Source organism: Fringilla coelebs (assembly GCF_963513975.1).
Source record: "Fringilla coelebs genome assembly, chromosome: 13".
In the NCBI taxonomy this organism is placed as follows: Eukaryota; Metazoa; Chordata; class Aves; order Passeriformes; family Fringillidae; genus Fringilla; species Fringilla coelebs.
In genome coordinates, this window is record NC_140039.1 from 12628600 (window position 1) to 12654400 (window position 25801).

A 25801-nucleotide genomic window follows, 5' to 3' on the forward strand; every position below is an offset into this window, starting at 1 on the left:
AAGGAAGAAGGAAGGGCTTCCCCGCCGCGGCGGGAACTACGCGTCCCGGCGTGCGCCGCTGCGGGCGGGGAGCGGCTCGGGTGCGGGGGAGCCCTGAGGCGGATGAGGGCGCGGCCGGCAGTGCACGGGTCTGGCGGTCTCTGAGTTGTGGCTCCCGAGGGGAGTGAGAGGCTCAGGATGTCGAGGAACGTAAGTGCTGCTCGCTCCGGCCCCGCCGCTGCTCCGCGCTCCGTGCGGCGTCCGCCTGGCTTAGCCCGCTCGCCCCCGATGTGCCAGGGCTGCGGCCAGGGCCTTGTGCCGGACGCAGCCCACCAGGCATCTCCAAATGAGCTAAATGAGAGGGACGATGTGTGCTAATGACTTTACTAACAATTCGATGGGTGCAAGTATGGATGTTAACGTCTTTGAAATGGGTCTTAATGTCTGCTGACTTTGGGCAGCAGGTTGGTTGCCGAGCTGAGACAGCTTGGCTCCTCACACAGAAAGTGGGTCTGCACTAGCCTGACTTCTGAACTTTGGGGTAAAACAGTAGGTTCAAGGGGGGGATATGTGGAAGGCGGTTCGGGAAGGTTCTGTCTACCTTCCGTACCTCAGCCGATGGCGAAATGAAGAGGGCAGCGTGCGGCTGGGAGTGTAGGATGAAAGGAGACTGCCCTCCGACACCTCGAGAGAGAAAACTCGCTGGTGTGTGCCCCAGTGAACTCTCTCCCTTTATTCGAATAAAATTGCGGGACTTCTCTGCCTCCTCTATGAACACTGGCTTTTCATAGCGTGATTTTCCATACACAGAGAAGTGCCATGCCCTGCCTTGGCTCTGTGCGTGTGCTGTAGTTGGGTTTGGTAACTCCCCACAAGCCGCATACGCATGGATAAACCCCTGGGCTCTCATGTTAGCCCTGTGCCTTGTTTTGAGTTATTGTTACCCTGGATATAATTATTTTAGACTGTGCAGCACTCTTTTTACTGGTGAGGTGAATCATAATTTGTTATTTATAGCAGTGTTTTAGCTGGTCAGGAATTCAGAGCTATTACTCAATTTGCCATAGCCTGAATGCAGGGCGTGGACTCCAAATACAGAACCTGGACACAGACCGAAGAAAGCTTGAGCATGTAGAACCACTATAATAGAAATTAGTTGTTGGGGCTTTTTTTTTCTATCAGGCTGGAGTTTTATTTATTTATTGTGTTTCTGGTATCAAAAGTGTGATAAGGCATTTAATAAGTGTGGGAAAGTTTTGGTCCAAGGCAAGAGGTTCTGCGCTATAGGGCAGCAGTGCTAACAAAGCTAGGAGACTTGTTTTGAAACTGAATGCTTTCCCCTTTCACACCAATATTGCACTTTTGGTTTATTTTCAACAGTTCTCTGACCCAGGCAGCAGAAAAGAGCATGTTAAAGTCACGAGTGAGCCCAAACCAGGGTTCCTGGAGCGGCTCAGTGAGACTTCTGGAGGCATGTTGATTGGACTTGTGACGTTTCTTCTGGCTTTCTACGTTCTTTTTACCAATGAAGTAAGTGCAATACTGTCAGTGTTTGTGCACAGCATTATTACTTGACCCATGAGAAGAGGAGGTTTGGTCTGGGGACCTGGTGCTTATGCTTGGGATATAACAGAAAAGTGAAATGACAGACGACAGGTAGTATTCCTCTGGAACTAGGCAGAGTAGAGAGAGTAGCAGTGTGTGATGAGAGATAAGATCCAAAGCTTGTAAACTGATGATGAAACAGCCTGTGGTAAGAGGGTTGCATGAGCCAGCCCTCTTTTTCCTTGAGATAACAAGAGGTCCTCATTTCTAGTAGTGTTATAATTACTTTAAACATGTTGCAAAGTTGGAGTAGTTATTTATTTGTTTTTTCTCAGTATTATTTTTTGGTTTTAGATACAATTTTAAAAAAAGTAAGCCAGGAAGCTTAAGACCCTACCATTGAAATCATACTTGTTTTGGCAATTTTAGAGTGGAGAGCAGAATTCTATGGATTTTCACTTAGAGACTTCTTTTCATACCTCTACAAGAGGAAAAATAGCTATTCCAAATTTTGATGACTTTGCAGAAAAAAAGCACATCAGGATATGATGGTAAGGCAGGGAAAACTTCTCCCAAGGAGTCAATATAAATGTGTGGAAAATGAACTGTCATTTGTATCATTTTTGCAGTTATTCAGGAACGATGAACACGGTAAGAGGTGCAGAGCAGGAAGTTTGGACCTGTGTAGGAAGAATTTGGGTCTGTTTGAGAAGCTTAGTTGATGTTAATGGTCCTGCTTCCTGGGTAAGAAGTACTGCCCCAAACTGGCTCAGATGGAGAATAGAGAAGTACAAGTATGTTTCCAAAATATGCCTTGGGCTGAATATACAAGCATTCCTTGTGGTCATCAGTACACTTGTCTGCTAACCTTGTTCACAAAATGCTGCTGTGATGTTGATTGTCCACAAGCTGATTTCTGATTTCTTCATTGCAGGGACGAGCTTTAAGGACAGCCAAGTCTCTCGATGAGGGACTTTCTCTTGTGGTCCCTCTTGACAACATCCACAGCATCTCTCAGCAGAATGAGGGGAGACTGGTGCACTTGGCTGGAGCTCTGAGTACATCCAAGGTAAATAAAATAGTATCTTGAAGGTAGGAGTATTTCAAGCTTGGAGGGAAGGAAAAGTCTTTGGCAATTAAAGTTTTGTTTGATATCCAGGAAAAGACATTTGGCTTTTCCCCTCCTCTATGCATTGGCAGCTACCACTCAAGCTCTGGTTCTTGGCCTGGAATCAGGGAGATGCTGAATGGCCTTGCACTCCCTTCTTCAAGCCAATGCCAGCTCTAGCTGTGTTTACCCTCAAGCTGCCTTTCATAGATAATTTCAGTTGCCAATTGTGTAGGGAACCTGTTGTGTGTTCATGATATTGTTAAGTCTTCAGGCTCTTGCAGCACAGGAGCTCTGCAAGTTTTTACTTTTCAGTAGTGGTGACATTTTCCATGGTCCACCCACATTGCAGAAGGTAACACAGGGCCTTCCAGCAAAACAGAATCTCCTGGTTTAAACAGTAAAACCTGTAAACCCATAGTCAGCAGTTCTGGTTTCATTCTTCACTTTTGATGATGATTCTTCAGGTTAGATTTGCCAGAGACATTCCTTTTTGTCTTTCATGACATTTATACTGTGTTCACCTGTGTGTAAGATGCTACTAGCTGTACAGTGAGATATGTAAATGGGCTCAGTAGTAAAAGTAGTGTTTGAGGTTGTAAGGTACAGCATTTAGACTGACTTGTATTTTCTTTAATTTTTGCACAGCCTTTGTTTGACCCCAGCTATGGGCTCTCCATCCAAGCTGTCAAACTTAAGCGTAATGTGGAAATGTACCAGTGGGTTGAATATGAAGATTCCAAGTAAGTGAAAGTAATCTTTAAAAGTAGTTTGACACCATTGTGTCACCAGGATCCTATCACAATTCTTTTTCTTTCCTTAAACTGAAGGGGAAAAAAGAAACCAAATAAAAAAACTCTTCATAGCAAGAGAATTCTAGAGCTCTTGGATTTTTTTTCCTTTAGAGAATCCCTTTAATTTCTTTGAGAGATGGTAACTGCTCTGCTAATAGTTGCAACCAAAATAGGGAAAACATTTCTGCTATTGCTAATAATTCCACTGATGGTAGTATGAATGTTTTTTAGCTATTATGTAGGTGTGACTGCACAGAATTCATGTTCCAGATGTCTTTCACGGCTGATAAAAAAAAGGTCAGAGGTAGTGAAGGTGTGAAAAATAATTTCTCAGTTTTAGCGTGCTTATGGTGCAGCATCTGTTAGAGACTTGATTTGGGCTAGCTTGTCTCATTGTACTTAACAACTCTGTTCCTCATCAATCAGAGTTTTCTCCTGGTACAGAAAAATCTGTCTTCAGAACAGGTAGTTCAAAGAAGAGTTAGGTTATGTATAAAGATATGTCTGTGTTGCCAGAGATCTGTCTGTGCATTTCATTGGTGAAGTGTATTCTGCCCTGAGCAGGGGTGTGTGTGCACTGTTTTGGTTCTCATCCCAGCCCTTTTTCTCTGCAGCGAATATGAGGAGGATGGTGAGATTAAGAAAGAGACAAAGTATTCATACAGTAAGTTGATCAACAGAAAGTCCTTTTTATGCATGTAACTTTGGGCTTCTCTGTGTGTGTGTGTGTGTATTTTGATTTTTGTTGTAAAACCTTTATTTTCTTCTTGGGAAAGAAAGGAACGTGAAGAGATAAGCAGAAATTCTCTTCCTAAGCAAATGACAGAATCTCCCTTTCCTGAGGTAACTGAGGTGAAAGGAGATGTGTTGTCAGCAAGCAAGGGCTACAGAAAATCTGAGACTTTTTTTGAAACCCCTAAAAGTTCAGAGGAACACCCAGGGATAGGATGCTTCAGAAATAGGGCCCATAAGATCCTCAATGGGCAGAGGTGGGAGTGTGTTCAAAGCTACACCTGAGATTACACTTCAGGCATGGAGTAATTGGGAATATGTCAGGTGTGAGCAGAAGAGAATAGACAGGGAAAAGCAGTTTAGCTCCAGCCTGTAAGGGAGCCTGTTGAGAACCTGTTTGGATGTTGATACCAGCCAGTGAAAACCAGCAGCACCTTCTGATGCTCCCCGTGGCTTTTGCCAAGTGCTTTTTTGGCAGGAACAGAACTGAGTGCGTTATTCTGATCTACCCAGTGGCAGAAAAGCACACTGAGTCATCATGTGTTTGGAGATTGGTCTCTGTGCTTCATTTATCTCTGATCAAAGCACATGGATGTCTAATGTGGGTGTGCAGCAGTTTCTGGGTGTGATCATATAAAACTACTCAGCTGAGTGCAGCATGGGGACCTTGTGTCATGGAGGTACATAAGGGGCAAAGCTGGCAGTTGTGAGCCATGAAAAACAGGCTCACAGTGATAGGGAACAAAAAGAAATGCCATCTAAAAAAACAGCTGTCCTCTCGAGATTGATGGATTCTGTCCTGTAAATGTTTATGTATGCCAGCCATGGACCCACATGGTGCTTGATTACTCTCCCCTCAGCAGGACTGGGGAAGAAATTGGGAATGATAGGAGTGAAGGACAGGTTGAAAGAAAGACAGGGAGATGGCTTTCCAATTGCCATTATGGGCAAAACAGACTCTCCTTGGGGAAAGTTTATTGTCAGTTAAAATAAATATTTAATTACTGACTTGGGTATTGGCAAAACACATTTGGACTCAACCTTTTCTGGACTCAAGTTCATTCCAGACTCCTCTCCCTTTTCCCCCTGATCCTTGTTATCACAAAACCAGCTTATTCCCAAAGAGTGGAGCCAGGAATCAAAGCCTGATCATGGAAGATGCCAACAAAAAAGCTGAGCAAAGTTGAGTAACAATTTTATCCCAGAAATACCTTTTTTTACCCTAAATCCTGCCTTTCCCTATTAATATGCTAGGAGGAGGGATCTCTACAGACATGACAGACTATGACACACATTGATGTAGACAGTATTACTAGAAGTGTAACCTAGAACTAAATGATTGAGAGATGTCTTCAGTAACTGAGATCTGAGTGTCATTTACTCAACCTTCTTATCTTTCTGTTTAGATACAGAGTGGAAATCAGAAGTTGTGAACAGCAGAAACTTTGATCGAGAAATTGGACACAAAAACCCGAGGTGAGGTACCATCTGGCACAGTCCCTCTGAATTCTGTCACTGGATCTGATCAAGTTTGAAAGCTACATGACTGATTTCATAACAGAGTGCAGTAGATGAAACAGTAGCTGCTGTTCTTTTGGTAGTTGGGAGAATGAAGGCATCAAGAAATGAGAGCAGCTCCAAGAGTGATGCCTTGTTTTAATGGCTCCAGCAGTATGATGGATTTGTTTTCACATCATGACAGTCATTTAGCTCTTCGAGTTTCTCCTGATGTTTGCCATAGTACCTTTTCTGTTCTATATATTACATACTGCAAGTCAAGAGTTATATCATAATTCTGGGACTAATCAGGGACTCTCTCTGTTCCTCAGTGCCATGGCTGTGGAGTCTTTCACTGCTGTTTCTCCTAACGTCCAGGTTGGCAGCTTTGTTCTTTCCAAGGGTAAGGGTTGTTTTGTACTGGCTTTGTGTCTGCTGTTGCATCAGCAATGGACTTTGGTTCTTTCCACAATAGCTGTCATGTCAAGTGATAATCGGGAAGCCAGCCAGCAAATTGGCCATTCCAGGTTAGACACTGCGCCTCAGCTTGATGCTTTATTGTGCTTAGGTCTCGTGGATAAAATTGATGATTTCAAGCAGTTGAGTTTGTCACACCTGGAGGATCCCCATGCTGATGTTACCCGAAGAGAAGATTATTTCTATCACAGCGACAACCCCAGGCGTCCAGAAGTAAGATGGGAAAGATAAACTAAAGCAGTGATTACTTGTATGTGAAAAAGAAACTGGGGCCTGTCTCATTTCTGTGGAAATGTATAGAAAATGGAGTGCAGACCATCACATAGGATGACTGCCGTAGTGCAGCCCTAGAGAATGAATGTTTCTCTTGCAGAAAGCTTCCAGTCCACTCCTTTATTCTCTGTCTTCTCAAGTCTGCTGTGCTTTTAACTGGAAAGGGATGGTGCTGGTGGGCTGCACCTCTGCCTTGCTGTATTGAGGAGTACAAACAGCTTGTTGTCACATGGCTGCCTGCCCTGTTTTGCCAAAAGATGGAATGATGAACAAACATATCATGTGCTCCTGCAGCTTAATCAGAGGGAATATTACAAAACAGCATTTGAGCTCTCATGTTTCAGTGGCCAGCTAGCCCTGAAAAAAGGACAGCTTGGAAATCGTTCTGGCTATCTCTTGCGTGACATAAATGTTCAGAAAAAGTGTTGATAAATATAGGATGTTCCTGTGCTCTCTTTCCTGTGATTCCCCTTTGTAAAATAATCTTTCTTGACTTCCAATCTTCTCTTGTTTCTAGGTGGGAGACCTTCGTGTCTCTTTCTTCTACGCTGGTCTGAGTGGAGATGATCCCCATTTGGGCTCTGCTGACAGGGTGAGTCTTCAGCTGTTTTTGTATTTTGCAAGCTCTCATCCCAACTCAGTAAGCAGTAAATATTTTTCCCTCTTTTCCAAGGTGACTGTGATTGCTCGGCAGCGAGGGGATCAGCTGGTTCCATATCGTACCAAGTCTGGAGATGTTCTGGAGATTCTGTACCCTGGGGACCTCTCTGTTGAGGTGAGATACCATGCTCTTCTAGGGGAGGGTTAAAACTTGAGGTGGAAGTGCAGAAGCAGCAGAAGATGAAGCTCTTACTCTCCTTCAGACTGGCTGTAGAGGAGGAGATACTCATATAAACATTGGCTTTTCTCTCAATTTTTTGGACAACAGGTTGTAGCCTGTGTTTGCTTCCAGGTTTCTGCACATTCTGTTTTCTTTAAAGATTGTTTATGTGCCCTCTCATTTTGTTTTTATTTGCTCCTTGGTTGTGTCCCACTTACACATGCAAGCACATGCTTTTGAACAGGTTACATGTAAAAATAGTAAAAATCAGGGTTTAATTAAATAAACCATTAGAGTTATTCTCTCTTCAGCTCCTAATAACAGGAGTTTAGGCTTGTTTGAAATGTTTATTACTATTCTGGCTGAGAAAGAACCTTCAGGCAGAGCATTATGCTTCAATAAATCCTGCATGCTCCAGCAATTTGGTGATTCATTTACTTCTTTTAGTAGGTTTGTTTCCGTTAATGATTTGTTTCATGCCCTGCTGCAAAGAAAAGCAGATGTCAAGAGTTTACAGGTGCTCCCAAAAGCAGTTAGAAAGGCTTTGTTCTGACTTGAAAGAGTTGCAGTAGAATCAACCCTCTGCTCCGAATCTTCATTAGACAGAATTTTATTTCATTGAAAATGAACTGGTTACAAAGAAATAATGCATTGAGTACTTCTAAGTGCAAATAATCAATCAGTCTTACACACCTCTTACCATTAGTGCTTTCTGACATCCCAGCCATCTTCATGTGAACATTTTGTTGAGCCAGAGGGTCACACAATCCATTTTGAAAAAAATCTTAATCAGAATTCTTGCAAAGAGATGCTTTGCTTTGCCTGATGAAATGCACACATACCTTTTAGATTTCTTCCCCGCTTGATCCTACTTCCCTGCTTTCATCCAGCTTGATCTCTTTCACACACCTTTTCCTCAGCCATCAGTGGATATTGCCTATTCTCTCTTCCTTCAAAATGAAATCAGACTCTTCCTTCTTTATGACAGTTACTTATTAGTGTCTTATTTTCCACAGTAAGGAGAATGTATCCAATTTCAGCAAAACCTGGGTGCTTTCTGCCTGTGTGTAGTGTTGAGTGGTGCTTTTTAGGTTGTTTTCATTATGAAAAGTGCCAGTTTCCCCCATGCTGCACTGTTGTTCAATCTATTGCAGTGTACTGCCATACTGCACAGACCTTGCAGAATGAGCTGCAAGGTATTTTTTGCAAGAGAAATTATACTCCTAAAATACTCTTGGCTCTGCTTGGCTCATAATGTACTGGAATTAAGAGGATCTTGAACAAGAAACAGGCTGCATGTGATGGTGTTTGCTTTCAGGAGGTGTTTCAGAAGGAGCAGGAGAGTAACACCATGAAGACCTGGGCCCTCCGTGCAGCTGGCTGGCTCTCAATGTTTGTGGGCATCAGCCTGATGACCAGGATCTTTTACACATTAGGTAAGTTTTTCACAGACAGGTAAAATGATCTAGGAACAAGATTGTAACCTCTAGAGAGTTAGTTCATTTGGAGACCAGGAGAAATCTGATTTTAACTCAGATTTAATTTGATCTGAAAAGTCACTGTAGGCAACTGCAGGTAAACAGGAGCCCAGAACCAAGTGGTTGCTTTGTGAACATTAAAAAAACCCACACAAATATCTTTTACCAGTCTCAGAAGATCCCAGCCCAGAGCTTCCCAAAATAAAAAGCTGAGGCATGTTTTGGGCTGGTTCTTTCAAATCTAAGTCAAGGTGCTGCAATACAAATACTTTCTGCACCCACACACAGCTGGTTCCCCCAACAGGTCCTAATCAGCAGCTGTATTGAAACACATTTTTGTGTCTGGTTATTCCACACTATTGTAAACAAACAGCAAAAGAAGTTTTTGTTTATTCTTTTAATATAGAAAATGCTGGAGTAAAACCAGAAAAACAGGACAATGCCTCAAACTTGCATAAACTTCTGACATCAAAGACGTCATTCACTTTGTAGCATGAACCTTTTTTTTTCCTGATTTATTTATCCATATACATGCTGCTCCAGGATTTATTGTTGCTAGAAAGGAATTCTTGTGTTAGCAGCTTGTATCAGTTGCCCTAGACTTGTTCTATAGCTGCAGGGTTGTCTGTCTCTGCCTCTCAGGCCTTGGACAAATCTTCATTTTGGATTACTTCCTCTGTGAAGAGATGAAGATAGCATTGCCTTATATGTTTAGCTGTTGTTTAATGATCAAGTGTCTTGATAATGCTCTGCTGAAATGCCTAATCCAGTGCTCTTGATTGCAGCTGCTAGGGTGCAGATCCTAGGCATGAATCAGACTTCTTTTTAAACGGTCATCTTGCCAAGTGCTTCATGCCATGTTTCATTCTCCCTGCAGTGGACTGGTTTCCTGTGGTGAGGGACCTGGTTAGCGTTGGCCTGAAGGTGTTTGCGGTGTGTGTGGCCAGCTCGCTGTCCCTGCTGACCATCTCCGTGGGCTGGCTCTTCTACCGCCCGCTCTGGGCCCTGCTCCTGATGCTGCTCGCCGCTGTCCCCATCCTGGTGGCCAGATCCCGTGTTCTGCCCAAGAAGCAGCAGTGACAGGGAGGTGGTCGGGTCTTGAGCTGAGTCCTGGTTAGAACCTTCCCAAGTGCATTTCTGCCCGGTTCCTGCAGCAAGCTTACAGCAAATCACAGCTCAGCAGCGAGCACCGAAAGCTGGGGAGGGGGCTTGGATGGGATTATTGGCATATGTTATCCACAGGACTATAGGATGCTGCTTGTGGGAATTCAGTGACACCAGCTTTGGGGAAAAAGGCATTTTAGGTGTGTGTATTGACGGTAAGTTAGTGAACAAGCAGATTTGTACCTCTTACTGCTTAGTAATTCCCCCTGATTTGAGAACTGCCAAGTCCTTGCTGGGTGGGGCACCTTGTGTGTTTTGGATAAAGTGCCAGCTGCATCCCGTGGACCCTGGTACATGTCCTTAGGAAATGCATGTGCCTGCCTGCCTCTGACAAACCCTCCCTCTGCTGCCTTTTCTGGTTGCACAGTCAGGAACTCTCCTTTGGCTGATGTGTTTGGCAGTGCATGTGTTCAAAGGGGAAACATAGCTTAGGTGAATTCCACAGAATACTCATGTAAACCCTGTGCTTTTGGACTGAGGATTTTAGGTCATTGATGCAATGAGTGGCCAGGTTAGCAGTGCTCTGAGGTTGGGCAGATTTATCAGGACACATTGATTTCCCCCAGGTTTTAAGTGTCTGAACTTGTTCTTGGTTAAGCATCCAAAATGATAGCCTGGACTATGTCAAACAGTTTCAAAAATTTCACTTCAAATTGCACTTAAAGGGATCCTCACAGGTCATTCATATGTAAATAAAAAACCTGCCTTGAAACAACATTGACTTTTATAATTGAATGTGTAGTCTAAAATAGGGTTGTTTTTTTTTTTGCTGTGTATACTGTTCCTAGCTTTCATTTCACTTAGTAAGGACAATGAACATACTCTGTGGAATTAAGTCATGGAAACATTTTTGCCTGATTATTTTTCATAGATTTTAGTAGCCTAAATTGGTAGTTTTGTAGCTTGTTAGAGAAATGCCTTGTAGTGTTGTGATGGCTCATGTTTATCTGTTGTAACCAGTACTTGAAGTTAGAGACACCCTTAAGTGTCTCCACCAAGCTAGAGTCTGGCTTCCAGATGGGGCCCCCTGCACTACTGTTTTGGGGTTTTTGTAAGTATACACAGTTCGGTACAAAAATAATGTTTCCTATTATGAAATCTATTTATGACCATCAGAGGAGTGTTCTCTGTATCAAAGGAACTTGACTTGAACATACATAGAAGCAAATGTTTGCTAGAAATTATTCTGAAATAGAAATCTGAGTTAGAAATCATAAATGTTTTGAGAATTTCTAATGACTTCATTAGTCCTAGTTACTGTTATTCTTTTGGTATTTTTTGGTCTCAGAGCTCTGTCCTGGTGAAATCAGGAGCAGGGAGTGAAAGGGCAGGTACAGGAGCTGACCATGTGCATGCCCTGGTACGTGGCAGTGCTGCTGCACAGCTTTCCTGCTGCTCAGCAACACCTGCTCATGCTCCAGCAGTCAGGAATTGTGCTCCATGGGGGAGAAAAACTGTTTTTGAACTGCTGCTGTTTTGCCCGTGATGCAGAACACTAACCAGCATTACTTACTGAAAATGAAGTGACAAATTTTCTACAGCAGTGCTGAGCTTTTGTATATTTAATAAAATACTGTTTTCAAAAGGTTGGTCTGTAGGCTTTTTTATTAAATTCAAGTATTGCCTGTTTTATATCCAGGAATAATGTAATGCCCAGGTAGTTTGTAGCTTCTACAAGAACTAGTTTCCTATTGTTGGGTTTTGTTTGTCCTGCAAATATTTCTGTTTTGGGAAGCTGCTCTCCTGTCTGTGTACTGGTGCCTGCCTGCCATGGGTTTACTCCCCATTACTGACCAAAGAACTCAATCACTTCCTTGCCTCTCTAAGATCATTTGAAAAATATGATGGTTCAACCTGACTGCTACAGCCCCTTCTATCTGAAGGAGACTGGGGGTTACCTGTGCATTCCAAAAACAGACAACATAGTCTTTTTTTCAAACTTTATTTTCTTCTAGAAATACAGTACAAAAATAGATTTTCTTCTGAACATAGTTACATGAAAGCCATTTTCTTACATCTCCTCCTCTGTGACAATGTCCAGCAATGACTAAACTGTTTTCCCCATCATTTTTGAAGAGACTGAGTCAGTGGACTTTAGATACATACTGCCAAAGACAGATCAGTATTTCTACTACAAAAGTGCAACAAAAGCTTATGTAGATTAAATATTCCTCTCTCAACAGATTTTTAATGCTATGGTACTGGATAACAAGAATTCTGTGATTCTAGTGAATTTTGTTCCATCAGTAAGATTTAGCCAGTTTTATGTGTTTTGCTCCAGAACAGGATCTTGATAAGCAACAGAAGCAAATATGTATATATTCAAATTGCTTAAGAAGACATATTGAACCCTAAGCTGGTAATGACAGGGCTTCTCCCTTCCACAGCACAAGATTTCTGAGGGTAAATAAAGATGGCAGGCTTAAAAGCCAAAATTATATCACAAAATGCAAGTATTCTTTAGGAAATACTAATTCTTCCATATTCTGATTTTGGGGTTTTTTTTTTAGACCTTAAAGGGAGGTCTCGCCCTTGAGACAGAAAGGCCAGAACTCTACCTCACCACTGATTTGGGTAAGCTATGGATCAAAGCAGGCATCAGCATTCCTTTGGCCACCTCTCTGCAGACAGATAAAAAGCAGCTGGATGCTTTAGTTCTGAGCAAGCAGGGAAAAATGAAAACAAGAAAAATTAGAAAAGAGAGTGCCTCAGGAAACTCAACTATTAGTGCTGAGGGATACAAAAGAGAGCTAAAACCCCAACAATGCAAAGTGATCGTGGGAGGTGCAGCTCCTCTCCCAAGGACAAAAGGAACAATCTGATACCTAAGTGATTCCTGTGATCTCAAAGGAAACTGGATACTGAATTAGGCTGGTCCCTGCCTGCTCAGACACACAAGTGCAGAGGAAGAGCCAAAGGCCCTAACTGGTAAAGGATACTTTTAAAATGACTGTTTCCTGCATCTGAGAACACCAAAGAAAAGCTTGTGATCACAATTTCTCAAAAGGGAACAACTGAGCTGCTTCTCCTCTCTTTTCTCGCTTGCTCTTTTTGGTTTTTATCTCTTCTTGTTTCTCTAGCTGGCGATTCTGGGGCCAGTACATGGCCGTGTTCCCCACTGTGCTCTCTGAGCTCGGAGCTCCTTCTTCATCAGAAGAGAATCCCCCTCCTTTCTCTGTCTCAGGTGCTGATGGCTCAGTCTGGAAAAAACAGGTGTGAAAATCAGAAAGCCACTCTAAGAATCACTTGTGATTCTTAGCCCCTTTCTAAGAGGGCTTGGCTTTGGTCACAGTGACAATGAGTGCCCTTACAGAAGTTGGTTGCTCTGGTTTGGACTTCCCATCCAAATTGCTTCTATTTCTCAACACCAAACATTCTTGCAACACAAGTATTTTTGACAATAGAAGAATAAAACCAACTTGTTTTAAAAAGATCAGGCTTTTCATCTTCTTGCAGAAAAAATTAAGAACTAAAACATCTAACAAAATGAAAAAGTGCCTCACTCTCCATCTGTTAGCTACATGCTTGGCTTAGAGGAAAAATCTAGGAAGGGGTATGACAACACAGAAAATAATAATAAAATTAAAAGCATTCATTCCTTGTTAAACAATAACAATTCTGTGATGAACATGACCACACTGAACTTCTGGCCTAGCTTTTTTGATTAGCTGAAGACTTCTGAGCCACTACAGTCTGGAAATTTTATTCTACAGTTAAAATAACCTCTAGAAAAAGAAATGACTAATAGAAATGCAGGATACCTTGATGGAGTAGCGTTGCTTCAGTCTCTCTCTGATGAGAAGTCCTTTTGTCAGCAGCTTCCAATTCCCTAGAGCTCTTTTCTCACGTTTCTGTGGGGGATTGTGATGGAAAAGAGAAAAATTTACTACTGTGAGTTTCAATGTATTTATGCACATGGAAAAGGAGAGCTTTAAGATTTTTAAACTGTCATCGAAAAAAGCCTTATGCTTGTTGCATACACAGCCTACCCTGTTTGTCTGCCCAGTTTCAATGAAATTTACTTTGTAAATATAACAATAAGGAAGCTGCAGAAGTAATTCTCACCTCCTTCTCTTTCTTTTCTATTTCTGCTTGTTCATTCTCCCAGGCAGCAACAAGGACCTCTTTATACTCCTCACACACCACATAGCCATCAGTACTAGGAAGGAGAACACAGTCCTCTGTCAGCTGTAAGAAGGCAAAAGAAAGGGAGCAAATGCCTGCTGACCCAGCCCAAAAGCTACTGTTTGTCTAAAATGATCTACAACAGGTCACATGTTCCCCTTAACACAAGATACACAAATTCTGCAGGACATCAACACCTGACAGGTGCAACAAAGCAGCTTTTACATACACTGGGTGTGAGTAGCCACCATGAAAATCAAATCCAGTGATGGCTTGAGCACAGTCAATGTCCAGCTTCCGTGCCACTCTGTTCAGGTTTGGCAGTTTCAGCTGCACACAGCCCACAGGTAACATGGATGGCAAGAAGAGATAGACATTTCCATATTCATTCCGAGGAACCTGTTATGGCAAGATTTAAAGAGAGATGATGATAATCCTGCTTTCTGGAGAGAGGTGAAAATACCTGCTGCAACTCAGGGACTCTCCTCTACTGACCTTCTATATTCCACTGCAGTATGCAACTAATATTCACATGACAAGGTACAAGCCTAGATTTTAGCTGCATGGTTATCTCCTAGCTATGTCCTCTGCCCAAGCTTTGCTACTCAGGCTGTAATGCAGAGAATGAGCAAGGCAAAACATGGGCTAGGAAGATCAGATGAACAAAATGTTGACTTTACCAGTCTGCACTCACTGCCTTTTGAGTGAGTACTTGGTAAAAAAGGCCTCAGTAAAGTTTTGACTATTTCTTCCAGTGAACAATTACCTCTGAACTCTTAATCCTGAATGCAAATATTACTGACTGATCGCACGTCTGAAACATACAACTTCTGGAAAAACAAAGCCCAGAGCTCCACACAAACCCATTCCTTTAACACCAACCCTCTGCCTTCCCAGCTACCTTTCCATCCACTGCTATGGGAGGCTGATACTCCTCTGTCTGCCAGCGGCCAAACAGCGCCAGGTCCTCCCGGTCCCGGTTCGCCGGCTCTGCCAGGCGTGCCTTCCTTGCCCGGTTGGAAAATCCTTTTACCATCTGCAAATATAACAACCAGGCCTGGAACATCACAAGAAGCTGACAGTGGTTTCAGGTTTTCCTAGGACACCAAAGGAGAAGGTTCTGGGAGAGTGGAAATGCTATTTCCTAGCTTCAATATCCATTGCCTATAAATGACAACCCATGGCACCTGTATGCAACAGGCAGAAATCCAGTAGTGCATATAAAACACTGGGATGCCTCTGGAGAAGGTGAAAAGGGAGCAGTTCTGCCAGATACCCTTGGGGTGGGAAAAAAACAAAGCTGGGCTTTGGGCAGGATGTAGGAACTATAGGCAGAGCAGGCAGACAGTACAGCTACCACAAACCATGCAAGCACGTGTGAAATCTGCAGAAGACAAAAACCAGAACACAACTGAGCTTGAGCTTTAGAGGGCAGATGGACTGCACAGGAGGAAGTCAAACCCTCTTACCTTGTAAGGCACTTCTCCAATCCTCACCACTCGAGCTTGCTTCAGCCAAGTGTCCCTGGAGTGCAGCGTGTGTATGCAGTCTCTGAAAAGGCCAGAAAGAAGCAAATATAAGCTTTCAAGTCACCCATAACAGATCCACAATAAACTTATATTAGGAATAATAAAAAAGCTGTACCTTAGTGATACCCAAATGCTGTCAGAGCAGCGAAATGCCTCACCTGTTTATGCATGTGGCCTGAGACTACTGCTGATACCATCATGCAAATTAGCTCTCCAGTTTGTTACAAAGATTACAGATGCAGGTGATAAAAGGTGCACAGCTCACCTGGAGTAGACAGCCTCTCCCCTGCAGTACCCCAAGATGGCAGCTGTCTCGGGATAGATGGCCTGGTATTTCAAGAGGTGTCTCTTCAGTGCATAGAGAGGGTGGTTTTTGTACTCTCCAATTGCTGTCGGTAGAGGCTGATCTTGAAGCTTCACTTGAAACTGTAAGAATTATACAGAAAAGAGTAATTTCCCAACTTTTTCACTACCCTTTGCAGAGAAAATGACTATAATATGAACTGAAGGGAAAAAACATCAGAAACTTAGCAGATGAGCCAACAGACCAAAACACTCTTGCTGCAAGTAAGTACTTAGATGTGTACCCTGACCTATGTACTTAAAAAACTCTGAGAAGAATAATGCCAAACACTACAAAAACCTCACTAGTAAGTTTCCAGCACAAGCTGTGCAGTACTTCTGTTATGCAAACTTGTCTGAACAACCCCCATCATTTAATACTATTTCAACTTACCACTGTATATTCTCTTTATGTTCAATCTCAACATTTCAAGTTCAAATACAAACCTCCTTCCTCACAGAAAGAGACTTCCAATGCTTTTTGCCTGAATGAGAATCCAGGGACAGGACTCCTGGCACTACATGTCCTGAACAACCTTTTGTGATTTACCTCATTTTCTTCCTTCTTGTCTCTCTCCACATAGGGACTTTCATAGGGCTGCAGTGTCTCTTCCCACCACTCCGGGTCCACACGGCTCTTCCTTGTTGAGGTCATCCACACTGGATCATATCTTTGTGTCACATCCCTGACACTCCCATCGTTGTCAAATCCCACAACGTAGAAAAGCGGCTTTGTGGCATGTGCAAAGCACAGCTGGGGCTGGCCCACATTGCCATGAACACAGTCTACACAAACCCACTTGTCCTCAGGCTCAAGGAAAACCTCCAGCCACTGGTCTGTGCCCATGGCTTTCCTCACCTCCTGCTGTCCTTCATCCTCATCACTAGAAATGATTTTGTTTCTCTTCCTCTGTGATTGAGGCAAGGCAGGAGTTGTACTTTTTGCTGGCTTAGTCTCAGCTCCATACAAATTTTCTGATTGCCTTGTTTCTGAAGTCTTAGTTTTTGACCTTTTCACAGTTGTCAGCTTTGAATTTTGGGAGGCCTGCGAGCTTCTCCGCCTCTTAGGGACAGTTTCAAAATCCTCATCAGAGACATCACTCTCCTCCTCTGAAAGCTCAAAGTCCGAAGCACTGCCCTCATCACTTCCACTCTCCTCCTTGTAACACACTTTGGAGGCCACTCGTCTCCGGCGGTCGTTCTTGGGCCTGACTGGCACATCTTTTTCTGCTGAACTCGTCTCATTATTGGATTCCTTCTGTTCCTGGCTACCTTTAGTCAGCTTTGACTTTTGTGTCCTTTCGGTCTGGGCAGTTTTAGGTTTCTTTGGCTCCTTGTTGTTTTCTTTGCTCTCTGAGGATTTCTCATCCTGCTTGGCTTTTTTGCAGGGGCATGTTTTTGCCACAGCTTTGGGTGTTGTGGCAGAACTCTCCTGTCCCTCAGAGGTGCTGCTGTGAGACAGCCTCTTGGATGAGCTCTTTCCCTGCAGGGAAACAGGCCAGGTCACTTTTTTCACCACAGCTAAAAATATGGTAAAAAAAAGACTGAAATCAGCCCAAGGTTCATGCAGACCAAAGGTTGGCAGACACAGTCAATTCACCTGAAAACTTCAGGCAACTGGCTGAAGAGAGGTATACTCATGCAGCAAGAGTTGCCATGTAAGTTTTAAAGAAATGTAAACCCACTGAAACGTTAAGAAATCTTTGCTGAAACACTGAAATGAGTGGCTTTTTTAAAGAAGAAAATTAAAAATTAAGGGTGTGCATTTTCTGCAATGTAGATAGAACCCTGGTTCATGCAATAAGTGATTCATTGCAAGCTGTAATAGCCAGAAAGTTTTTTTAATCCTACTAAATCAGTGACCTATTCCTTATTCCACACAAACAACAAAAACTACCTTTGGTCTTGTCTCCTTGAGAGGAATAGGTTGAAAAGACAGCACGAGGCGACACAGCAGCTGTAAAGCTCGCAGAATAATTAAAAATATCTGCAAAACAATTCAAATTGAGTAATTTAATCACAGGAGGTCTCAAGACAAAAATACAAGAGAATAAAAAGCTACAGAATCACTTAAGTCACCAATCTGCTTTCTTCAAATCCACCCCTCCCACCACTTTGTGTATGACCTGACACACAGCATCCAAACTCACCAACCAACCCTGCACTTCCCAGTCTCTTACATGAACAAGCTCCTCATCATCCTTTGCAGCATAGATGGCAAACCTCCTCTCCAGTGTTGATTGAAGGGGCTCTCCTTTTTCAGTGGAAAGCTCATCGTTGACAGTGAAGGTGCCAACAAACCTGAAATACAAGACACCTGCTTATTATCTAGTGTTTGTGACTGTATTCTTAACTTCTGAGTTCACCCTCTCCTTCTCTAAAAAGGACAGCCCCTCTCACCCTTGTACACAAAATTTAAAAAACCCACTGAAAATTGCTAGTCACAGTTACCCCCCTCCCTGAACCCTCACTCTACGTCCCATGTGAAAGCACCATCAGAAGAGAGTTTTACCATTTCACCAGGTTGGAAAGGTAGACAAGGCCCGCTTGGCCTGCGGGCACCTGGGTGAAGCGCGTGGGGACGATGGACAGACCGATGGCGAGGAGATCTGGCTGGCTGCAGACCCTGTTCCTGTAGAAACCATTTGCTAATAAACACAGCAAGTGAACCTGAGAGAGAAGAGTTTAAAAGTGAGTTCACAAGAGATTTTACTTATTGGAACTACTGCCCATGGTAATGACAAAGAATATTTCATTTTAACAGAGAGAAGTGACAATGCTTCCCAAGCAGTCACAGTGCTGGCTGCAGAAGACAGCAAAGCACTGAAGTCTTTGCAAGTGCCTCCTGCTCTACATGACTGGCAGTTTAATCCCAACAGAATGAGAAGATATCCCTCTATGGAGAAATATACATCCTACTCACATATGCTTTGAGTTAGAATTTTACTAAAACAGGCACTGGTGTTTCCAATTCATAGTTTAGGAGGAACCTTATCAAACATCTGTCAGGACTACAGCCTCTTTATTTTTTCAATTCTAGCTGTGCCCCCATGTTATTTTATAAAAATTAGTTTCTTTTGATTAGAAATCAGTTCAGACACCTTTCTGCTCAATTTCTTCTCTGCCATGGTTCTCTGTGACAAATACCTTATGTGTGTCCTCACGAACCTCCTTGCTGAAACGTTTCATCATTCTCCGAAGGTACATCTCAAACTCAGCTTTTCTTTTTTCTCTGCAGAAGATCACAAAAGAAAAGGATGTTGTGGGATTTCTGTGGACCTGCCTTTCTTGGTTCCTGAACTGGGTCAGTTCACAGAGAGAACCCATCCCAGAGAATCTTCTGTGCACACTTAAGAAAAGGTTTAGGGACTGGCTATGTGAACAGGCTGTTAAGGTACTGCAGTAACACAATGTCATTCACCCACAGCTCTCCTTGCAGAGATCTCCTGCTGTCCCTTCACAGAAATGGAGACAGTAAAACACAATGAAGTTACACACTTGATTTTCAAGGAAGCAAGGAAGCTGAAAAGCCTCCTCCATTCCTGCCAACTTCCACTGAAGATTTTTGGTAGAACTGTCAGTGTGTAAACTGGTCTTCATCCCACAGCCCTCCATCATTCCAACTCAATGGTCTGCACCAAGTGGGGATTTTCACCCTGAACACAGCAAGTCAGTGACAGTCAAGACTTGGAGTATTTTTGCTTTAGCAGCCCTCCACCACCTCCTTGTTCTTACCTCCTCTCTCTTTTCTTCACCTGCTCTGGGGTTTCAATCTCTATCTCGACAGGATTGCTTGGCAGCCCCACTGATGGAAGAACAGCAGCTTCTTCTAACTTATCTGTAGCAGGTTCCTGAAGTTCTGTAAAAATAAAATAGTAAATAATAAGTAAACATGGAATAGATTACCAGGGAGGACTGATGATTGGATAAAACTTTGTTTTCCTTCTCAAGTGTTCAAACAACTTTAAATAGAACACATCCAGTAACTACGAGCTCTTGGATCTTCTATAACACTGTGTGTGCTATGTTACTTCAAATAACTGTGGGACACTGGTCACCTGCTGTTGAAGAATCACTGTGATATACAAGCTCTTAAAAAGTGCTTAACATGAAAACATATGCAATTGTTACCTTCCACATCCTCCCACTCATCTTCACTTTCATCATCATCATCATTATCGTTGTCAGCATTGTCTTCATCCATCTCTTTTTTAACAGGAGATTCTGTCTTTAACTTCATCTCCTTCTGAGGATGCTTCAGTGAGTCACTGTTAAAATCATCAAAACAGTAGTAGCATCAGGAAACAGAAGTGCTTGTTTATTAAAGACTAAAAATAGGAAAATAAATCAAGCATGGCCTCTGCATCAGTAACAACTGATTGAGTATTTGACTATCAAACCACAGAAATAATAATAAGAATAAAGGTCATATAGACTTGAATGATAAATAAATTCACCTGCATGTTTCCTCTTTGATACAATTCTCTTTATTTCTAGCATTCTTTTTACTTTCTTTTATTTGTGATTTTGCCTTTTCTTGTTTTGAAGGTTTGGAAGTTTTTGCTGAATTGGGAACTTCAGTATCACAATCTTCTCCCTTTTTCCTAGCTGGAGCTTTTGAGGTCTTTTTTGTACTGGGCTTTTTCTCTTCAAAATCATCTGCATGTGACAAAACAAATGAAGATTAATGTCAAAGGATGGAGTTTCATCTCCATGGCAATCTGAAACAACATCTCCATGGACTTCATTAGAGGTTGCTTGAGAAGAACTTGAGCACTTATAATGCAGAGCACGTCATTGTTTGTTTACAAATAGGCAGGATGTGAACAGTGAGACTATTTGGAGGGAAATACGTAACTCACAAGAAGTACCTAAAGATTCCTATAGTCCAACCAACAGAATCGGCAGAAAACCAAGCATCGTGCTAGCCATTCACAACAACTTGTTACGGCGTGAGGCTGCTCAGGAGAGCGCGGCCGAGATGAAACAACCCTTCACGGGCTGCTCAGCCCTTGGCAGCGTGCGGGGCCCGCGGCACACGCGGGTTTAACGCCGGGGATCTGGGGCACTGATCCCACCGCCGATAACACAGCCGATAACACAGCCGATAACCCTGCCCTCCAGCCCGGCGGGGCCGTCCTTCCCGAGGCGCGCTGGCACCGCTGCCCCGCGACCCCGCGGCCGGAGCGGCCCGAGCCGCGGCGATGGCGCAGCTCCGGCCCACCACGGCCTCCCTGCCGCACTCACCCTCCTCCTCCTGCTCCTCTTCCTCCTCCTTTGGCAGCCTCCCGGAGCGCCTCTTTTTGGCGGCCGCGGGCTGGGACGACGCTCTGCGCTTTCTGGCCATGGCGCTGCCGGCGCGGGCAGGTCCGGCCCGGCCCCGCGCTGGGGAGGGGAAGGGAAGGGGAAGGGAAGGGGAAGGGGCCGGGCCATGAAGTCTCGCGGGCGGGCGCGGGAGGCGGTTTGAAAGATGGCGGATGAGGTGGACCAGGTGAGCGGCTCTCGGCTCTTTCAGCCTTTCGGCGGCTGCTGGGGGCAGGCAGCTCCGGGCTGCGCGGCTGGGCCGGGCGCGCCCGGGCCCCCCGGCCCCGGGAGCGCTTCCCGTGCGAGGGGAAATCCCCGCCCGGCCGCGGAGCTGGTGCCGCTGTCGGGGCTCGGGCAGGGCTCGCTGCGGGCCCGCTGACCCCGGGCGCTGCCGGGGGAGGGAAGGGGGAAAGCTGCGGAAGGCAGTGCGCTGGGCTCTGAAGGAAGGGGGTAGCTAGAACGGAAATATGGGATATACATGACATATGGAAGATATGGGGGAGGTCTTCATGCTTTTTTAGTTGTGATCCTCGAAGATCCCTTTCGCACAGCAAGGGGCCTCAGGCCGCTCTGTGTTGAGGTGTCACGGCAGCCTCGGGGCCCGGCCTGGCGCTGTGCGGCGCAGCAAGGGCTGGGGAGCGGGGAGCGTACGGGGCAGGGTGCGCCCGGGCGCCTGCGGGCCCCCCGGGTGTGTGCCCGTGTTAAAAATGGGTTAGAAACTGTTGTAAAATAGTTAATAGATCATTAAACATGTACTGTTAGTTTGGTTATTACATTGTAAAAGGGGTTAAAATGGTAGCTATAAGAAACAGGGTACTCAACATACCATATTACACCTAAGTAAAGTGCAGCACCCCCCAAGCGAAACGAGCCAGCCTGGACAGAACTGTAATGGGCCAACCCAGCACCTTCAACCTTCATGCAAATGAAGGATACAAAAATAAACCAATCCAAAGGGACAAAAAACAGGATAAAAAGGGGCTTCTGACCCACTGAAGCCGTGCTGCTCCATCTGGGACATTGCCGGCGCTGCAGCATCCTTGATGGGAATGCTCCTGCTCAGCCCGCAGGCCCCCTTGCTTTAGGCCCTTTTTTTCCTTATAATAAGTGCTGAAATCACTTTAGTACCGGGAGCCTGCTCCCATATTTATCACCCAGATACCTCCCTGTGCCAACGCCGCTGTCAGTGTGGGTTCGGCTGGTTCAGCTGCACCATCCCATGGCACAGCTCTGCTGCTGGTTTCCTCAGTGTAAACTGTGGCTGCTGGTAAGGAAAAGAGTTCACAAAGTAATAAAATGGATTGTGTTAGAAGGGACCTTAAAGATCATCTCATTCCAATCCCACTGTGTGTGAAGAATGATTTGCTGCAGACCAAACTGAGAGCTTTTGACTCACATTGCTCAGGGCTGGTGAGTGTCAGTGGAGTGGTAAATCAGCAGCACTCAGGTTCACCAGGATGTGATGGAATGGTTTCAAGTATTTGCACCTGTGTTTTCACTCCTCTGTTTTCTGTGTCTCACAAAAATTGAGGAATGGAAAAGTTCACAGGCTTCTTCTGTACAAATAATGCTTTTATTTTTTTTTAAGCAACAAACAACAAATACTGTAGAGGAGCCACTTGATCTCATCAGACTCAGTCTAGATGAGCGAATCTATGTCAAAATGAGGAATGACAGAGAGCTTAGAGGCAGATTACACGTAAGTAAAACTTTCACAACATTGTCATGCTCATTCAGCTAAGCACTGGGCAGCCGTTCTGTACAAGTTTACCTGTAATATTCCATTGGATGTTGAAAAAAATAGTTTTAAAACACGAGTAATTGCATTTCATGGTTGAAAGTGCAGAAGTGGTTGGAGAAAATAGGTTAAGAATTGTCTTAGTTACCATAACTGTAATGTGATTGGTGGAAAAATCTCATTTTCTCAGTACTTTGTCAGCTGTTAACTGCTTCCCTAGAAAATCAAGTGATATATTGGGTTTTTTTTTCTTCTGAATGATACCAAGCAACTGATTTCACTGCTTTTGGCTTCCGTTTCTCTGTCTGTGAAATAAGCAATAATGCTGCAGGCCTCTTCATATGATGTACCCTGAGGCCTCTTCTAGACTGAGGTCATCGTTATCAAACAAGAATCCCTTAAGGCACGCCCTGGGAGGTGTGATGGGACTGGTGCTCAGCTGGGTTCTCAGATTGTTGCTTTCTGTTAAGTCAGCCTCCCTGAGTGCTGTGCTCTGCTGGGGAAGAGAACCAGTTGCCCCATGAGTTAACTGGGCCTCCACTCCTTTGGAAACACAGAGATAATGAGAGATCCATGTTTTTGTAAGGATTTTGGAACATGTGTTTAAGGTTTTGTAGCACTGTATGAAAAGCAGCTTTCATACTCTGTAAGTTGCTCCAGGGCAATCAATTCCAGGAGGCTGGACTGGCAGCAGTGTGGGGCTGGTTTAATGTTAACAAAGTCTGTCTGTCTCAGGTCTTGTAAGTGCTCTCACAGAATGCTTCAGAGCTATTTCCTGCAAGTGTTTCAGTAAATGTAAATGTTGTGCATTCTTTTTCCTGCTGAAGAGTTCTGATTTGTTTATGTTTTTGTTGAGTTGTAACCAGAACTGATAGTGCTATGTTTTGGTCAAAATCAGACTAAACTATTTATGTCTGAGAGTCTTGCTAAAATTCTCATTTGAATAAACTCATGTTTGAATTTTGGAAAACATAGTAAACTAAACTTAATTTCTACAGGCATATGATCAGCACTTAAATATGATTTTGGGTGATGTGGAAGAAACTGTGACTACAATAGAGATTGATGAAGAAACCTATGAAGAGATTTATAAAGTAAGGACTAAAAAAGGAGTTAATTTATCCTCACAGATTTCTTTTATTTAAAACTACACTATGTTATATTGATAAAGTAGTTTACTGCTGACTGTTTTTCAAACGAAGCTCTAACAGGATTTGGAAAAACTGTTATGAAAGTACACAGGATATCTAGAGACTTAGTGTTAATTGTTTTGATCTCTTCAGCTTGTCAGCACATTGAGTGTTTGTTGGAATTGTTTCAGGTGTGTTTTTATGATTGAAATGAATGTTTTCTAAATGTAAACTTTTCTTTCCTTCTTCACAGTCTACCAAGAGGAATATTCCCATGCTCTTTGTCAGAGGGGATGGTGTTGTGCTTGTAGCTCCCCCGTTGAGGGTTGGTTGAAACAACAAAGGACTTAACCTGCTTGGAAAGTTCCAGACTTTTGGACAGTGGTTCATGTTTCAATCATGTCTCAAAATTCTGTAAATGTTTTTTATAGGACATTTTTGTCAGTTCTTTTGAAAAGGGGAGGGGAAGGGGAACCAGTTTGTCTTGCAGAAAGTACATGTAGTCAATTGAAGCAGTGTAAAACCCCACCTGATCTCAGAATTAATGTAAAATGCTGTAAATTGCCTTTTCACACTCAGTAAAGAATCCTTAATTTTTTTTCTAACTTGGCAGTAGCACTGTCTTGTTTTTGTTGTTTTAAATAAATTTTGGTTTGTCTTTGAGATTTGACTTGTCATGTTTTTTGTGTTGGTGGGGGTCTGTGTTCTTCCTTAGAGCTAATACTTTATTAGGTTATAGTATCAGCCTTGTTCTCAGAGCAAACAGTATCTTCAATGTGTTGTTTTAACTTCTGTCCTTACTAACACCCAAGCTCACAGATTACTGGTTTTGGGGACAGCACTACATCAGTCAATGGTAATTTATGGCTCTGTGTTCAAATTTGTGATGTGTATCCTCATTGTAGGGAAATGGTCTTTATATGAATGTTCCACCTGAGATAAAGAAGATGGGCTTTAGTGCAATGTTTTCAGATATTTTCATTGTGGCTTTGTTAACAGTTGCAGTTTGCAAGGCCATAAGTAGAGACTGAGGTTGTTGCTCACATGCTATTGAGTTGCCTGCTGCATTCATTTCCCACTGTTTGTACCATGTTTCAGTATTTGAATACAGGAAATTCTGCTGGATGCCTTAAAATGCTCATAAATTATCTGTTGTGAAGGTGCACTAGAACCTGAACAAAGCTCTTTTTTAATTCATACTTTCTCATGCCCTCCTTGTTTGCAGTTTACTTTCCTTCTTGTGTGAAAAAAATGACACTTCTGCTATAATTATGTTTTAGAGTCATATGAGAGATGTAGGTCTGCACTTCCTACAAAGCTTGACTTTTGATTTAAACTTAATTATTTAGGTTCTCTGTAGGGTTAGCAAAAGCAGCTTGCTCTGGCACTTTCTCCTACAGTTAGAAATCTTCATAACAGTCTGTAGCTTGAGACAGTGGTGAGGAATGCAAGGTCTGCCAATGATTTTTTTTTCCATTCCTTTTTGTACTTGGATTTTTGTATTGGAGGACTGACATGATGCTCAAAATGCTGGCAAATCAGGAATTTCTACCTTGATAAATTTTAGAGTTCATATCTGTTAATAACACTTATAGTCTCTGAGAATGACAAAGGGTGTGAGTCCCACATACCCTGTACTTGAGCTGTATTTGCCAGCATAACTGCCATGCAGTTATCTGTATGTACAATATTTTTATATCACAGGGTATCAGCACAGTGGAAAAGTCAGCTCACCTACATAAATCCGTGGAAAACTCATTAAAAAT

At 43.3% G+C, this 25801-nt stretch overlaps 3 protein-coding genes across 5 annotated transcripts; 2 read left to right on the forward strand and 1 right to left on the reverse strand.

The window, feature by feature from the left end:
* The first annotated feature begins 50 nt into the window (after positions 1–50).
* On the forward strand, positions 51–11403 carry TMEM43 (transmembrane protein 43). Of its 2 annotated transcripts, XM_084214321.1 has the most exons (12): positions 51–189; positions 1360–1509; positions 2459–2593; positions 3281–3375; positions 4041–4090; positions 5565–5634; positions 5988–6058; positions 6224–6345; positions 6923–6997; positions 7079–7180; positions 8544–8661; positions 9581–11403. In XM_084214321.1, exons 1-12 carry the CDS (start codon positions 178–180, stop codon positions 9781–9783), a joined length of 1203 nt encoding a protein of 400 aa, XP_084070447.1. In that variant the 5' UTR covers positions 51–177; the 3' UTR covers positions 9784–11403. The 2 variants fall into 2 exon arrangements, with proteins under 2 accessions (XP_084070447.1, XP_084070448.1); XM_084214322.1 differs by lacking the exons at positions 51–189; positions 1360–1509 and adding an exon at positions 1999–2075.
* A 414-nt stretch (positions 11404–11817) lies between these two features.
* XPC (XPC complex subunit, DNA damage recognition and repair factor) lies at positions 11818–21250 on the reverse strand. 2 transcript variants are annotated; one of them, XM_084214425.1, is made up of 16 exons: positions 21111–21250; positions 20321–20522; positions 19995–20131; positions 19599–19722; positions 19011–19095; positions 18376–18533; positions 18044–18164; positions 17761–17850; positions 16414–17346; positions 15787–15947; positions 15462–15543; positions 14894–15028; positions 14222–14391; positions 13933–14026; positions 13629–13718; positions 11818–13067 (listed from the first exon to the last, which is right to left on the reverse strand). In XM_084214425.1, the coding sequence occupies exons 1-16, from the start codon at positions 21208–21210 to the stop codon at positions 12858–12860; spliced, it is 2892 nt and encodes a 963-aa protein (XP_084070551.1). In that variant the 5' UTR covers positions 21211–21250; the 3' UTR covers positions 11818–12857. The 2 variants fall into 2 exon arrangements, 1 of the variants encoding a protein (XP_084070551.1); XR_014616483.1 differs by lacking the exon at positions 11818–13067 and having other exon boundaries at positions 13702–13718; positions 13933–14055.
* Positions 21251–21301: 51 nt separating this feature from the next.
* LSM3 (LSM3 homolog, U6 small nuclear RNA and mRNA degradation associated) lies at positions 21302–24698 on the forward strand. The gene is made up of 4 exons (XM_084214215.1): positions 21302–21354; positions 22756–22866; positions 23904–23999; positions 24289–24698. The coding sequence occupies exons 1-4, from the start codon at positions 21334–21336 to the stop codon at positions 24367–24369; spliced, it is 309 nt and encodes a 102-aa protein (XP_084070341.1). The 5' UTR covers positions 21302–21333; the 3' UTR covers positions 24370–24698.
* The last annotated feature ends 1103 nt before the right edge of the window (positions 24699–25801 follow it).